The 16,740-nt window shown below is 42.0% G+C and overlaps 1 protein-coding gene across 6 annotated transcripts; it reads left to right on the top strand.

The window, feature by feature from the left end:
- The first annotated feature begins 1,301 nt into the window (after positions 1 to 1,301).
- On the top strand, positions 1,302 to 16,621 carry LOC131234296 (protein PHYTOCHROME-DEPENDENT LATE-FLOWERING-like). 6 transcript variants are annotated; one of them, XM_058231065.1, is made up of 13 exons: positions 1,302 to 1,449; positions 1,559 to 1,743; positions 5,115 to 5,196; positions 5,642 to 5,706; positions 5,837 to 5,914; positions 7,325 to 7,405; positions 10,315 to 10,476; positions 10,574 to 10,672; positions 11,112 to 12,442; positions 13,244 to 13,470; positions 13,548 to 13,708; positions 14,467 to 14,505; positions 14,591 to 16,621. In XM_058231065.1, the coding sequence occupies exons 2-13, from the start codon at positions 1,603 to 1,605 to the stop codon at positions 15,932 to 15,934; spliced, it is 3,810 nt and encodes a 1,269-aa protein (XP_058087048.1). In that variant the 5' UTR covers positions 1,302 to 1,449; positions 1,559 to 1,602; the 3' UTR covers positions 15,935 to 16,621. The 6 variants fall into 6 exon arrangements, with proteins under 6 accessions (XP_058087048.1, XP_058087049.1, XP_058087050.1 ...); XM_058231066.1 differs by lacking the exon at positions 1,302 to 1,449 and having other exon boundaries at positions 1,498 to 1,743; positions 11,205 to 12,442; XM_058231067.1 differs by lacking the exons at positions 1,302 to 1,449; positions 1,559 to 1,743; positions 5,115 to 5,196; positions 5,642 to 5,706 and having other exon boundaries at positions 5,837 to 5,918.
- The last annotated feature ends 119 nt before the right edge of the window (positions 16,622 to 16,740 follow it).

The raw sequence follows: 16,740 nt of genomic DNA, 5'->3' as shown, positions 1-16,740 counted from the left end.
GGAATTGAGGCGGTCCACTTATCAAGAAGACACAAAATCAAGGAAAGACAAATGAATGACTCGTACCCATATGGCTTACTCAACGAGTGGATCGACCTTATTTTCATATATATTTATCAAGATGGCCGATCCCAACTTTTAGACGGATCAGATATTCTATGAATTTAAAAATTGGCGGAAAAGAAATGGTGGTGTCTGAAATTTCAAATGCACCGCCGCACGCAATCGTTTTTTTCCTCGAGGACGACTAGATCTGACAACGTGATTATTAGGGGTACAGGGCGCGGATTGAGTCCGGGATATCCGCTTAGTAGATGAGTCCGTAACCGTGGGGCCACATTGATGTATGTGGTGTAAATCCACTCCGTCCATCCGTTTTTTCAAACTATTTTTTGGCTATTTTATAGAAAATGAAGCACATCAAAAGTTTAGATGGAACAAACAAGAGCAAATAGTGATCAATAACCATTAAAAATATTTTGTGGGCTACAAAAGTTTTGGATCGAGCTGATATCTGTGTTTGCCTTTCATCAATGTCTGTGTAACCTTATTAACAGGTTGGATATAAAATAAACATTAGAGTGGGCCGTAGAAACTTTCTAAAAGTGTGTGTACAATGACCATTGATGTGGTCCGCCTAAGATTTGAATCAGTTTTATTCATGTAAATACGCAATAAATGATCTTGAAAAACGGATGGACGGCGTGGATATACAACATATATCAAGGTGGGCCCCACGATCAGCGACTCACCCGTTACACTCACGTAATCCGCGTAGTGCTAGCTCGTTAGCACGTGTTGGACCGCGGCCAAGCATCGGTCCAGGAAGCGAATTCCCGTAGCACGTGCGGCAAAAATCTCTGTGGGGCCACCTTGACATTTGCACGACACTCCCTCCTATCGCTATCAGCGCCAGCACATATCATATCACATGATAGGCGAGCCCAAAAAATCAGGCTTATCCAAAACTGAAGTGGACCTCACCACAAGAATAGCTGAAACGGGGCCTCCACCGTTGAAGCCTTCTAGGGCCCACCGTGATGTTTATATGTCATCCAAACCCTTAGTAAGGTGGGTCCCATCAGGTAAGGTGAAAAACCAAATTTCAGCATGATCTAAAGCTTTTAGTGGGCCTAGAAGTTCTCAACGGTTGATCCCAATTACCACTTTTCCCAACGGTGTGGCCCACTTGATTTTTGTACCTGTCTTCATATTCCAACTGAATCGACATCACACGCACGTCGCGTTGGGCCCCACGTATCTTTTGGCTGCACAAAAAGCCCCCAACATGCATACGTTCAGTATGACCGTTTGACAAGCTTCCCCGATAGACTGTGGGCCACCTGACAGGAGCCAGGCAAGGCGCGCAGCGAGCCTCCCTGATCGCACGCGCGACACATGCTTGTCACGTGCGACCAGGATTACATCTTACCATCGCCTTTGCGCGGGGTTGGTTAAAACCTAGGGCGCAGTGCCAGCATTCAAATCTCTCTCTCTGTGTCTCTCTCCTTTTTTTTAACTTTAATTATCTGTTTTTTTTTTCGTATCTTTGGAGCAGAACAGAGAAAAAATAAAAGAAAAAGGGCCAGGAAAGGCAATGAGATGGGGGTATCTTTCAAGGTCTCAAAAACTGGTACGAGATATCGCCCCAAGTCCTTGTCCCCGCCTTCCCATATTCTCCCTCCCGACTTTCCCAACGAGGTATCGCCGATATCCGAGTCGATCGCTCCCAAGCAGACGCAGGTTCTCTCTCTCTCTCTCTCTCTCTCTCAAGGTTATTTTCGTCTTCTGAGTTATGTTTTCAGATATGTTTTGCTTTTCCATTTTTTTTTTTCGTTTTTTCTTTCTTTTCATCTCTCTCTCTCCATTTGAAATGCAAGGGTATTTTCGTCATCTGAGTAATATTTTCAAATATTATTTCGTATTTTTTAAATATTTCTATTTTCTAATTTTGTTTTTCGTTTGGAAACGAAACATGCAGGAAGGATGGTTTTAAGAATCAGCTTATTTACAGAAATGCCATTCACAATGTTATGGTGGTTTGGGGTGTATCGAGTGTTTTATACGTAAATCGGCCGAAACTGGAATGTATCGCCCAATACCAGCCATGAAAAATGCAGCTGTGTCGGCCCATATCGGCCCGAAACAGGCTGATGAAGGGTGATAAGGAGCAATGGTGGGCCATATGGGTGGTGAAGGACATGCTCCTGATACACCGATTTTAAGCCTTGGCAACAAATGCAAGGAAATGAATATTGTTTTTTGTTTTTTTTTTTAAATATTAATATTGTTTTTTTTTTTTTTTCTCACAGAGAGAAGAAATCTCTCTCTCTCTCTCTCTCTCTCTCTCTCTGTTTTTATATCAAATGGTCCAATGCGACTACACGGCTAATTTGCGTTATGTAATTGCCAAACAAAAGAAAGAAAGCAATACTAATTAAAAGACTAATTTCCTTGGAAGTGGATTGCGTTTTGCCCCTCCTGGACGGACTCGTCCAGGTGGGGATCTGTGGGGCCCACCGTGATGTATGAGTTCTATCCATGCCGTCCATCCATTTTTCCAGATCATTTTAGGGTATGAGCCCAAAAATGAGGCTGATCCAAAGCTCAAGTGGACCATGCATTGGGGATTGAATACCCACCATTAAAAACTTATTGGCAGCTGCAGAAGTTTTGATCAAGCTGATATTTGTATTTTCGCTTCGTCCAGGTCTATGTGACCTCATGAGCAGGTTGGATGGCAAATAAACATCATGCTAAGAAGGTTTCAACGGTGGGTGTCATTATCACCGTTGCTTCCTGTGGTGTGGTCCACTTGAACATTGGATCCGCTGCATTTTTTGGCTTATACCCTAAAATGATATGGAAAAATGGATGGACGGTGTGGATAAAATCATAAAACCCATGCATCATGGTGGGCCCCACAGAGCCCTTGCCTGTACTGTGTTTGTCCAGGTGGGGGCAGCACACAATATGCTCCCTTGTTGATTATTTTAATATTGTTTTAAGTAGGGGTATCTTGGTCATTGCAAGGCTTAAATGAAAATAAACACAAGCAAATAGTTTCAAGTACTCCAGCTATCCCCATGTGGGGTCCTCATGAGGGACATATGGGGCCCGTCGTCATGATCACCACTAATACTCTTTTTTGTTCATGTTTCCCGAGTAGCTCAATGAGACGGAAAAAATGTGGCATTGCAATTCAATTGTTTTTATTTTTATTTTTATTTTTTAAGAGAGTCAAACTTTCAACAAGTTAGATGGAAAAGAAGGAACATGAATAGTAGATGGCAACACTTATGATTGAGAGGGTTGATGGGCTCCTTTTCCACTAGCGCTGGAAAATGATCTCTGAGTAATTTTTTTAAAAAAATACAACTGGAAGTTGGCGGAATATGAAATGTAAATTTCCTTCTTACCAATTATGCAATGTGTAGCAACTAAGTCAATGATCCATGAAGAGGGTGAATATGGTTGGGACTGAAATGCATGAGTAGCAGTAGTAGTCTATTAGATATACATGGTTGTTCCTTCATTGTTCCAGTTAAAGAGGTGGATTTAAGATCAACTAGTTGTTGTCGAACAGGAAGGAAAGAGGGAGCTTGTGGTCTATCCTTTCTCTAGCTCTGATACCACGATGGAATTCGAGCTAGGAAAGAAGAAAGAGAGAAAAAGCGAGAAGTAAAGAAATGGGAGTAGAGAGCTTAATATCTCTCTAGTCTCTACCCTTAAATTCTTACTTAAAAAGAAACCTTATACAGTACATCATATATTATTATAATGCTCTATGCTCGCATGAGCTCTCAATACAAAACACTAACATCGACACAATCTCCTACACATGTAAAATAGAAAAGCAGCCATTTTTTATACAATAAAGTAGCAAATATTATGTTACCATCATCATCATTTAACCCTTATACCAACGAATTGGGGTCTGCCACATGAATCCTTTTCTGCCAATACACTTTACCAAGGGCCGTAACTTCAGTTAGACCAGCAAATATTATATGCACTTAAAATAGTATGTTGTTCGTTATATTGCATTCGTGATTATAAGTACATGTGTTTTATTTCTGGATAATCTGTGGTCATTCCTGTGACGTTCAGTTAAGAACTTAGGCCCTGTTTGGCAGGTGCCTAAAATTGAGTTACATCTCGTTTTAATTGGCACTAATTATGTATTATCGATCTTGATCTCTAATAGATAATTACTGTTAACATGAACTCATCATGCATTAGAAATCAAGACCTCTAATGCAAAATTACTGTTAACTAAAATGAGATGTACTCATTTTTAGGCATCTACTAAATGAGGCCTTAAAGTATGTAACAAAAACTCATAACAGTAAGAACTGACATGCAAGCAAATAATTTCTTGCTTCAGCATGAAATTTACAGGCCAAGGCTAAAAAAAAAAACTCACTTTCCAGTAGTTAGCCTGCATTCTGAGCTTCTTACCAAAGAATGGCCCAATGCACGATTGAATAATGTCAAAAACCCAAAGAATGGCCCAATGCACAGTTGAATAATATAAAAAACACTCATAAATGATGCATGCTTGTTTCTTTTCTAGTTTTTCCATTTTCTATATCTTTTCAAAAAAAAAAAAAATGTGAAAAAAAAAAAGTGTCAATAGAATGATACTCTTGTCGGATGCAGTCCGTAATGTATTGGTTTTGGGCTGGGCAGATACCACCTTGAAGCCAATTTTCAGAACCTTGTATGTATCCCTTCATTTCACTTTGATCCATGGCCTTTTAGGTTGTCCTTTTGGCCTCCTTTCAAGCCCTTCAATCCCACTAAAAGTTTCCCTTCTGGCTAGGCTGTCTTTGGTTTTAAATTTTTATAGTGCATGGCTAAACAATCTCTACTATGAGTTTCACATGTCAAAGAAATAAGTGAGTGTTATTCCACATGTTGAGTGCCACCTTTGATTTAGATATAACACTTTGTTTTGCTTTTTCCTTTTTGAGGAATCTCCATTATCCTACTAAAGTCAAGGTAAAATGTGTTCTTACATGATTCCTGTCAGGCGTGTAATGTCATATGCTTATTCCTTTTGTTTTGAAAATCAAAACTGATGCCAAAAACATGTTTTTCTTTTCCTGCAGGCACCTTGTGTTGGGATAGTTGATGATGTTACTGATGTGTCAGTTCCCTCAGCTCACTCCAGAAAGCATCTTCTTTCACTAGGTGATGTTAACATCTTGAATAATGTACACATTGAACACGAATTATTTTGAATTCTCCTCAAGGTATTCCATAACAGTAATGGTGGCCGTAACGCCTGCCACTGTTACCTTTACGATATGGAATGTAAAGGCTGTTACGGTTCCCCCATAACGGCTGTTATAGTCTCTCTCTATTGAACTCCCGCCGCCCCCCCCCACCAAAAAAAAACCCATATTGGCCCTGTCATGGACCGTAATGGGGCCTTTACGGGGGTTATAACGGACCGTTGCGGGGGCTGTCACCACCTTTACTGACCATTTTTTTAAAATAACAGCTGTTACAACCATTACGACCCCATAACGTGGAACAATTGATATTGTTTCCTTAACCTAACAGCCTTTATAGCCCTGTAACGGCTGTTACGGCATACCTCCTTCTAAGAGTTCCTTTTGTTTTTTCCTGGCAGAGAATGAGGTGTCCTTTTCCTTGAATCTTTTCCCAAATGGATTTTCAATTGGAAAACCTGCTGAGGTTTGTTGGCATGATGACTTGAATAATTTCTGTTCCATCATTTGCTACTTGGATTCTTGTGGTCATGATCTTCTTTTATCACATTATTGAGAACTTGATGCTAATGGGCTTATATATGCATTTTAAGTAGGGAATGCTTTTGCCTCTACTTCAAGATGTGCCAAAACTGTTGCATCCCTATGATAGGGCATCTGAGACATTATTCTCTGTGAGTACGACTCTTGCCTTCACGCATACAGCATACTTTTGGTTCTTCATGTGACTTTTTGTTCCTCCTACCTTTTTTCTAATATTTATTTTCACAGCTGTTGGATTCTTTGGTGTTTCTGTTTCACATTTTTGAATAATAGCTTTTATCAATAGCATTTACATAGATGTTGTTTAATGTGCATACAGTTTTCAGTAATCCTCTGCTTGATTGCTTACTCTATAAGATGCTTGTACTCTTAACCATTATCATTTTTCATAGCCTTATGCCATTCAGACTTCCACAACATCACTGCTTTATTTATAGTGCTTGAGAGATATATATTCACCGTCAAATCCTTGTCCTAGCTATCTGGGGTTGGCTTGTTTCACCAGTAATTCTTTTCTGAGACCCTATAATAAATTAAAAACCTTCATATCCCTTCTTGCCGCCTTGAGCCATGGCCGTTAAGGTCTCACCGTCATCCTCTTTAGCCCTTCAACCTTAATCAAAGCTCCTGTCTTACTAGGGGCATCTCTGGCATTTGCAGTACATGGCTTAACCATTTCAGTCAGCTCTCCATCATTTTAGGCTGCTTCAGATGTCTTATTCTTGATTCTATACATTCTGGAAGCTCATCATTTTTGACTGATGTTGCCTCCTAATTTTCAGACACTCTGCCCCATATAGCATAACCAGTCAAATGGTTGTCTTATAAATTCCCGCTTAAGTTTCATTGAGATGCCATGCCACACAACACTCCAGTGGCACATCCCCATTTCTCCACCTAGCTCTAATCCTATTGGAAAAATCCCCATCGGTAATTCCATCTCTTTGAATTACGGAGCCAATGTACCGAAACAGGTGGCTTCAAGGAATCTCCTAGCCATTGAATTTAACTAAGGCCTTGACTCTATAACTATTCCTACTGAAACTGCATGCAAAATACTTCATTTCAGGTTTATCCTTCAAAAATACTCCCATCTCAGTTTTGCTAATTTCTAAACCATCGGACCTACACATTACGTATTGGGCCATCTGCTTACAACTTCACGTGTTCATCTGTGCATGCATGAAACTAAGGGAGGCATTCACATTCACAAAGCATATTATTGCATGCATATATCCTTATATGCAGATATTAGCATGATCCTAAAACCAGAATCAACTCCATATATGGTCCACAACACTAGCTAGCATTACTTTTTATGAGGGCTTGACATGGTCTCTCACTCTCTCAGTCGAGTGTTATAACTTTTTGTTGTTTTTCACTCTTGAATCTTGACTGCATTTATATCTCTTTATGTTTTATACACCTACTATCAAACATCATATTTTTTAAAACCATTTTACTGATTATTCTGGCATCCTTTTCTCGCATCTATAATTTGGTAACATTAATTGAAGCAAGTTCATTTTATTTGGTTATAGGCAGTCGAGTCTGGCTGGTTGCCTGGGGACATTCTTGATGATATACCTTGCAAGTACATCAATGGAACTATCGTGTGTGAGGTGAGTTCCACATGGATTGTCAAGTTATTCTATTTAACGATGGTACTTCTATAGGATGGTACCACTTGGTGTGTGACATCGATAATTGTCAGCAATGCTATTGTTCTTGCAAAATACTCAGTGCATACACATCCAATGTTCTTGGGTTCTAGCATGATATGGTTTGGTAGATCATTCTTACAATATGCTTGATGGAGAGACATCCTTTGTGATATTATTGCAATGTTCTTACTTTACAGTTATAGAAAGGTTCACGAGCTTCATTGGCAAGGGAGGCTCACTCATCTCCAGCATCTATACCATAAGGTGCATGGTTTCCAAAAAACCATCACGTAATGACCATTATGTAATGGCAACGCTGGGTACTGCTACACGTTATAGGGCTATAATGGTTGTTACAGAAAAAAAAAATGGCTTGTAACAGCCCGTTACGGGGCCATTGCAGGTTTTTTTTTTTTTTTTTTTAATTTAATTCATTGTAACAGCCGTTAGGGTTCGTATCGTTACGGTAATGACAAGCCATTACAATTTACAACCATCGTCACTGTTTTTGAATGCCTTGATAAGGTGGCGTACCTTCAGGGCAATACCTTGATGAGGTGGCAGACCATTATGGCAATTGGAAGCATTGAACTAGTGAGCTACCATGACAAGGGGGGAGTTGTTGTCATTTATTTGTCCCATTGGGATTAAAGATTTTCTTAGGAAGTTGTTGTCATTTATTAGTCTCATAGAGACTAAAGATTTAGTTTTTCTAAGTTATTTCCTCTCCTTGAAAGATAACAATAATTCAAAAAATATTATTATTATAAATATTTTTACAATAATATTGAAATATATAAATTTCTTGTTGGGCTTACCAAAAACCCAGGGAGGATTTTATTCTATTTTTGTGGTGGTGGATTGATTCTTAAAGATGGAACATTTTGTCCCGTGTGAGAAGGCCTTAGATGCTTCTTATATAGCTACATTAGTCTTTTGGGATGTTTTTCGATTACATGGGGTGCCAAAAACTATTGTTTCTAATTGGGATGCCAAGTTTGTAAATTACTTCTAGAAAACCTTGTGGGCAAAAATGGGTACAAAATCATCCTTAGATGGATGGTCAGGCAAAAGTAGTGAATCTAAGCCTGGGAAATTTGTTATGATGCTTGGTTGGAGACAAAGTTACAACTTGGGATCTTATTCTTAGGCAGAGTATGCTTATAATAGCTCTGTTAATCGATTGACGGGATGATCACCTTTTGAGATTGCTAATGGTATTAATCCTAGGTAGCATATTGATTTGATTTATTTACCGACATTTGCTTGCACTAGTGAAAATGCTGAAGCATTCTCTTAGCATACTAAAAAATCCATGACGAGGTCTGCCAAAAGATTGCAATTAGTACTGAAAGTTATAAAGATAAAGTTGATCTTCATCAATCTTTTGCGCAATTCAACAAGGGTTATATGGTGATGGCTTGTTTCAACCCAAGAGATTTCTAGGCAACACCTATCACACAGTTCATACAAAGGATGTTGGACCTTAGCTTATGTTGAAGCGACTCGTGGAGAAAATGCTTATTTATTAGAGCTTCCACTAGATGCTTGATTCAGTCCTGTCTTTAACATTGAAGACTTGACACCATATTTTGGTCATCACGAGGAGATTGAAGGATGTGTCGTCCACCTTACCCCAACACCTAAAGGAAATACAGAGGAAATTGAAAATGTGCTTAATGATCAAATTGTTTCCACAAGCCGTGATGGATGCTAAAAGTTTTTAGTTAAGTGAAAGAATCACCCACAGTCAGATTGTACGTGGATCACTGCAAAGGATTTTCAGCGAATTAATCTTGATCTATGTGAGCATTACTAGGTTATTTACTTGTCGGAGCTGAGTTTTCTCAAGCTGGGGGGAGTTGATGAAGACGGGCCCATGGGCCTCAAAGTTTGCAGCTGTAGGCCTAAGAAAGCCCATGGGTGTTCAAAAGACCCATAGATTGGGCCCCACAATCCCACAAGACCAGCACGTCATATCTTTATTGGAAGCAATTTTCATTTATGAGTTCTCTAGAAAGTCAAAGAGTCCTTCTTTTGAAAGTACTGTTCTAGAAAGATGTTCTTAGGAAATTGTTGTCATTTATTAGTCCTCTTTTGGACTAAAGCGTTTGTTTTAGATTTCTTTAATTTAGGAAATTTCTATCGAGTCTATAAAAGGGAAAGGCCATGGCATTTTAAACTATTCCAAAATTGAGATTGAATGAATATTTTTGTTAATTGTGAGACCCCATTAAAATTTTCTAGGTGAGACTTCTAGGAAATCTTTGCGAGACTCTTAAGGTACATCCTCCACTCTTCTTACTTTCTTTCTTCTATACTTATTGTTTTCTTGTTCAGTTTTACCTCTCATAAGTTACTAATCAAACCTTCAACCCCTAAAACCTTCTCCAAAACCTGCCCCTATCACCCCTTTAAGCCCTTCATTCCATCATTCCCTTACCACCTCCAGTAGCCCTTCTTTAACCCCCTTCATTCCATGCTTCCTTTACCCTCTCCAACAGCCTCCTTCAAGCCTTTCATTCCACCCTTCCTTTAGCACCTCAAGCAGCCCCTCGTTAACATATAACAGTCCTCTTTGGGTGCACATCAGTGGAGGGCGTTCAGTCCTCATATTAAGAAACCCGTTCTACTTCAGTAGATGGTTCCAGCTGCCATCCCTAGATACATGCCCACACGTATGGTAGAGATGAAGGAGACTGGTGAGTATCCATGTCCCACAAGGCTCACAAGCCTCAATAGCTTCCACAAGAGGTACCTATATAGCATTTCTCTCACTGATTCATCTGAAGGTATGTGGTGTTTACAACAACTACTACCATTATGTATCATATGCAAGTTGAATGAATGGTAAATTCTCTATGCAGGTGTGGGATTACCGAAATTGCATGCCTAAATCAGGAAGTGACATTTCTTCTGGGAATAAATTTCCAATTGTTCAGAAAGTGCGTCTGCGCATGTGCACAGAAAATGTTGTCAAGGATATGTCATCAATCTCTGATGATTCATGGACCTACAGCGATCTATTGGTCAGTATGCTCAACTGGTAAGCCTAAAATGTATGATTCTTTTCTCTTTAGCTCAAGTATGAACGCTCATTCTTCTTATGACGATTTGTGTTTTCAGGAAGTTGAATCCCGAATTCTCAAGGCCATGCAACCAGAGCTTTGTTTGGATCCAATCCCATTGTTGGACCGACTTTGTAGAACTACTGGTTCAAAAAAGGTATGGATTCTCTCATGCAGGAAATTTGGTAAACATTGTTTGCCATATGTTGCTCAACCAACCATTGCGCCTCACCACATAACCATCCCACCATGGATGGGCCAATTGGCAAAGATCCCATTGATCAGCGATCTTCACCGTCCATAGAAAGGCATTGAAATGTGGACTTGTATTTCTAGGCACCCTTTGCATGGATGATGAAGATCTTTGAAACCATGTGGACTGGTACTTTTAATCGTCCTTTGCATGAGCAGTGAATATCTCCGATCAGTTGGATTTTTGCCACATGGCACATAGATGGTGGGACTTGCTAGATGAACAGTCTGGATCAGGCAGTAGAGTCTTGCAAAAAGTGTTTGCAATGCTAGAAAATCAAAATCTAAAGATCTTTCCAGGCAGCAAGACATTCTGTTTTGTTAATTTCTGGCTCCTGTTGCAGCTCAATTTGGGAATCCGCGGATGGAGATATAAGAAAAAGCAGAGTGATGTACCAGAAACTAACCTCATGTCTATCAATCTATCCTCTACACAGAATATCTCAAGGACTGGGGTGATCAAGAATCCAAGATCCCATGCACGTCTTGTGGTTGATGGATCAGTTCCATCATGTGCCATGCATATCTCGAACATACAACAGAACAAATTTGGGCCAGAGGTTTTAAGGCATGGCCCACCAATGGCATCAGATCCAAACTATCAATCGACAGTCAATTGCTCTAGATTGGTTCCTGCAACGCCGGTGATTCCTGAACAAGATCTTATTGACTCCTATAGTGACCCGAGAAATCCCAGTACTTCCGTCAGAAAGAGGGACATATGTGAAGCACAGCTCAGTCCCAAATCTACAATGTTCAAGAAACCAAAACAGGAGCAGCTCGACTTGGTTCAACAGCAGCTCAATGGGGGTCAAGTAGGTGCCATTGGAGCTGATCTCCAGTGGAAGAACAACATGTTACCGCTCCGACTGGAGGCTGGAAGAGTCCAACGTGCAAGATTTGCGGGCCCGAAGCATCCCCAAGCTTTGACGAATGACAGCCAGCAGGCAGTTCTAGAAGGGGATCTGAAGCTGGACACAGGGACACCCTCTTATTTAGACCCAAGGGGCCCACAATATTGTGTGAAAGATGAGCTGATCGAGACCACCAAGCTAGAAAAACCACAGGTTGAGAATATAGCTGGTCATCAGACAATGGGTATCAGAAGCGATCAATCTAATCATCTGCAGCGTCAATCGCCGCTCGTGCGAGCTCAGTTCCCACCCCCAATTCAATTGTACAATCCTGGTCTGCCTGTCGAGAAGGATATGAAAAGGGACGATGCTTCTCAGAAAAGGAAATCGGCACAGAGTCCCTGGGTGTCTTCTGTGGGGCCCACCCAGTCCCTGGTAGCACCTACAAGATCGGGGAAAATTTCTAGCTTCTCTTTGGGAGCTCCCTACAGCACAAGCCAGTCAGCTTCTGCTATTGGATCGCACAAGGAGAAAGCAGCATCAGTGTCAGGCGCTGCCCTTGGAACTGCTTCTGTAAACTCTGGCCACAATGATTCTTTGCGGGAGAATCAGGCCTCACTATCAACGAAGAGGAAATCTAACTCGCTCCCTAAAACGCCGAGTATGAGTGGAGTCGGATCTCCTGTGAGCGTGAGTAATGTTAATGCTCCGTTCAATGCAAACAGCCCTCCAGTTGGGACCTCATCCGTACCACTTCCTTCTGGATCTAAGGGCGATCCAGTTCTCAGCAGGTTCTTCAAGATTGAAATGCTGACACAGAGGTGTGTTTCAAATTGTTGTGAGGTTTTTCAACCACTGTATCTTTACAATCTAGCAAGGAGGAAGCTCATTAGGGTTGTCAATGGGCTGGGCTTGGACCTAGCAAATGCAAAATTTTGAATAGGCCCAGCCTGAACCGTTCAAAATGTGGGCCCGAAGCCTGGCCCTTTGACAGCCCTAATTCTCATTCACAGCCACCATACAGCCATCAATATTCTGGGCCCACCCATAGATAGGTCGTAATCCAAAAATCAAACTGATTGGATGATCCTAACTTTCCACTTGGCGGGCATCAAATGGACAGTGAAAATTAAGAGGTATTGTACTGTGCCCATGCCAAAACACAAGAATGGGTCGCATTCAACCAAGAGAAAAGGTCAAATAGTGTACCGCTAAGATCTCTCAATCTAGAGAATTTTAGGGCATGGGCCATCCATCGGGTGGCCCATCATATAAAGGGTTTGGATAACTGGTCCATGTGGGCCACTTATACAAACTGAAAACACTGGAATGCTTCTGTACAACCTTCTACCCAACTGTTGTATGATATAAAATAAGAAATTGATGGTCCAATTCAACAGAATAGAAGTTCAATAACCATGGGTTAGTATCATCTGATCTAATCTTATTCTGGGGTTGTGTCCTATATTCAATGTGGTCTGTCATTTGGATCATTTTGATCGAGTTACGTGCATGCCATGCATATGGTGACCATTTGCATGTCATAGTGCCAAAATATCACTATCAGATGGCTTCTCATCTTGTGAAGTTCAATTGCAACATTGCAAGTTACTTCATTTCAGGTACCGCCTCAATTACAAAGATTGCAAAGTTAATGAGTCTCCTGAAAGGAAGCCGTTCTTGCACGACCCTCAGCTGCTTGCTTTCCAGCTCTCCCAGTCTGAGGACACTGATGGATCCAGAGACACCATAAATACAATGCCAATGTCCAAGTCACTCATTGGAGGGAGCATCAATGCCTGCAAGACCAGAGTTCTGAGTTTCATCCGCCCACGACGTGCTTATCAAGGTAAGTTCTGTGGACAGTCATATTGCCTGATCACAGCTGAAGTGACCCTTTTTAGCTGATGTCTTCTGAAACCGCAGGAAATGGTATGTCTGTCATTGTTCGTGAGTCTCAGTGCAAGCTAGTAATGTCAGAGCACCCCAAAGACCACTTGGTAGAAGCGCAGATTATTTATAAAGGTGAAGAGGAGAGTGATGTTTTTGCAATTTCTCAGTATGACCTACCAAAGCTGCCCAACACTGTGAGTTCCGGTTAATCATAGCAAGTTTCTAATACTTCTCTGAGGTTTGCTAATTCCACGCGTGTAGTTCCCAGCCCCATCTATGTACTTCATTGCATGTGGATCCAGACTGTGGTTCCCACCATGTACATGTTGTGGCCCAAGAGTTGGGCGGTCCGCTTGTCGGGTGGTGGGCACAGTATCAAAACATATGGGCAGCTATGGATGTGTGGTCCTCAGTGACCATTTGTTTCATAAACTGGTCCACCTGACGAGCAGACCATCATATTTTTTGGGCCACAGCATCAACATTGTGGGGTCCACATTGACAAATCTTGTTGTCAGCAATTTCTCAGGAGCTTTTCAGATTTTGATGTTTTTCTTGAGATATTATTGGAAAAATCTCTGTAAATAAAAATATTTAAGAACTTATATTATTTTAGAAAGTAATATATAATTTTTAAAATAAAATGCATATAACAAGTAAATGTTTATTTGAACTTTTAAATATTTATTAGTTAAAACATGATAATTTTGGGATAAAATAGCGAAATATTAACAACTGCAGAGATTTTGAAATTATTGTGATATTTGTCACAATGGTGGGGCCCCACAGTATAGAGGGCTCAGATGTTCCGTTCATCCATGCATGTGCCAGCTTTGCAAAATCTGGCTGTGTGGGTAGAGGGGATCCTTGGCTAGGATCGACACGCATGGAATGAGCTCATCTCCACTTCTACTTGGACAATGTTTTCATGCAGCATATATTTTGTTTTCAGCATTATGCAGACTTGCTCGCCGCTCAGTTTGCTTCCCTGGTAGGTTTGCTACATTGTTTTCTGATTGTAGAGAGTAGATTGAAATTTCGTTCCTGTGTTGTCATGCAATAATCTCGATGTATAGATGGTGCGCAACCGGTACCAACTTACCAATGATCAAGTCCAACCTTATTCAACCTGCAATGATGGCGCATCCAGTAACCAACCTGCCTTTCCCGGGGAACCGTGGGGTAGGCCACCTGAGCTACCTTACCCAACAGCCATTTCAGGCCAGTCCATGAATGCAGTTAATCCCATGAGCAGCAGCATCTCAACCCAGAGCCTACAGCAATTCTCGCCGCAGAATATTGTAGCTGGGGTCCGCATGCTATCGCGCAACAATCTCCATGCTTTACAGATGTCATCCAGCTATCTATCGAGACCACTACAGCTGGACTCCGCTGTCCAACTCGCTGCAATGCATAAGCAGCAGCACCCTCACATTCAGAGATCATTGCCGCTTGTCGGGAACAATTTGTTGGGCAGTAGTACAAACCTCCAGATGGGTAATCAAGTGGTTAGCAGTCAGGCTCATCTGCAGTTTCAGTTGCAGCAACGACAGTCGCAGCTTCACCAGCAGAGGAAAATGATGGTTGCAGGACTCGGGCCCACTGTGGGTGCAGGCAACATGGGCATGATGCAATCCATGGGCAGTTCTCAGGGGCTCGGGAACATGGTGGGCCTTGGCTCCACGAGCAATGTAGTGGGCATGGGTGGTTTGGGCGGGTCCATGTCAGCGTCCATGGGGGGACATGTCCCCGGCCTGAGCAACCTGGGCCAGATTAGTAATCTCAACCGCGTTTCCAGTATTGGCAACTTGAGTCAGCAACTCCGGGCTGGAGGGATATCCCACGCTCAGGCTGTGACGTTGGCAAAGATGCAGTTGCAGCAGCCACGGGGAAGGGGAATGCTGAGTGGAGGGCTGATCCGAAACTCGATTGACGGTGTTGGCGGAATGGCTGGAAGTGGGATAATGCATGGCGGGTCTATGTCGATGAATCAGACGCTTGGCAGGGGTGGGATGCCCCACTCACAACATGGGGATATGGTGTCTATGGGCTTCCCAAAGTTTCCTTCCACGAACCCTTTTATGAACAATCAGCAGCAGCAATTGCAGGAGCTGCAGCAGACAGGCTCACCGATGAGCCCACAAGTGAGCGGCTTGCCTGAGCAGGTGGGTTCGCCGATGGTTCATACGAGTTCACAACAAATGGGCCAACAGGTGCCAATGAGCCCGCAGCAACTGTGCTCTGGGGCAGGGTCTCAGCAGCAGATGAACGCGGGTAGTGGCTGGGTGGGCCCAGGGAGTCCGCAGCTGAGTTCACAAACACACGGGTCTGTCGGTAGTATAACAAGCTCACCCATGGAGTTGCAGGGTGTGGCTAAAGTTGGTGCTACTGTGAGCAATGGTGTGGTGGGAGGCGAGTGAACCGTGAGCTGATATGCAAAGTATCCTCCAGCCGCGAGTTTACACAAATGGGCCCTGTGGTTTGATGATTCACACTGTTGATACGGTGGGGTCCAACCTGGATGGATGATTCCTGAAAGAGCCCAGATCCAATACTAAGCTTTAAACAGGTACAATCTGCACCTGCATGAACTTAACAAACATTGAAATGCACATTGACGCATTTAGACTGCACCGAGACACACTTAAACATGCTTAGATGCACTTTGACACATTGCACATACAAAACTTTGTATTGGATCCAAGCTATTCCTGAAACCTCTCCCAGATGGAATGATAGTTAAGAAGGAAATACATGAATTCTCTGTATTCTGGGGAATCAACCATCCATGCAATCGCCCATTAGATCGAACAGTATGGATCACCAATCAGCAGGCACCAGTTGGATGAATTCAAGGGTTGAGGATGCAGCGCATATCGTCTCGTCCCGAGGATCACAAAATCGCACATTGGAGCTGATGGGTGGTTTGTAAATAGGAGAGAGGAGGCATGGCTGCTTGCTCCTGTGAGTGAAGAGTGTGTAAAGCCATTTTGTTTCTCTTTTCTTCTTCTTCTTCTTCTTTTTTTGCGTTGTTGTTGGAAAGTTCAGCAAATCCTTTATATGTGAAGAGTATGTATTCCTATACAGTAAATCCTTTTGATGTTGCACTTTGGGTTTTCAGTTTGTACAAAGTGGGCCCCACAGGGGATGGCCCATGCACAAAATCCTATAAAATTGGAGGAATCTTATTCCTTCAATAGCTGGCCCATGTACAGGAATGGTTCAC

Source organism: Magnolia sinica, chromosome 19 (assembly GCF_029962835.1).
Source record: "Magnolia sinica isolate HGM2019 chromosome 19, MsV1, whole genome shotgun sequence".
Classification (NCBI taxonomy): Eukaryota; Viridiplantae; Streptophyta; class Magnoliopsida; order Magnoliales; family Magnoliaceae; genus Magnolia; species Magnolia sinica.
The sequence above is the reverse complement of the archived record's forward strand: the minus strand, read 5'-3'. Positions and strand labels throughout refer to the sequence as shown.

Coding starts and splice junctions, on each gene's coding strand:
- LOC131234296 (XM_058231065.1), top strand. CDS start 1,603: ATGGGGGTATCTTTCAAGGTCTCAAAAACTGGTACGAGATATCGCCCC. Junction 5,197..5,641: donor AAAGCATCTTCTTTCACTAG/GTGATGTTAACA, acceptor TTTTCCTGGCAG/AGAATGAGGTGTCCTTTTCC. Junction 10,477..10,573: donor GGACCTACAGCGATCTATTG/GTCAGTATGCTC, acceptor TTGTGTTTTCAG/GAAGTTGAATCCCGAATTCT.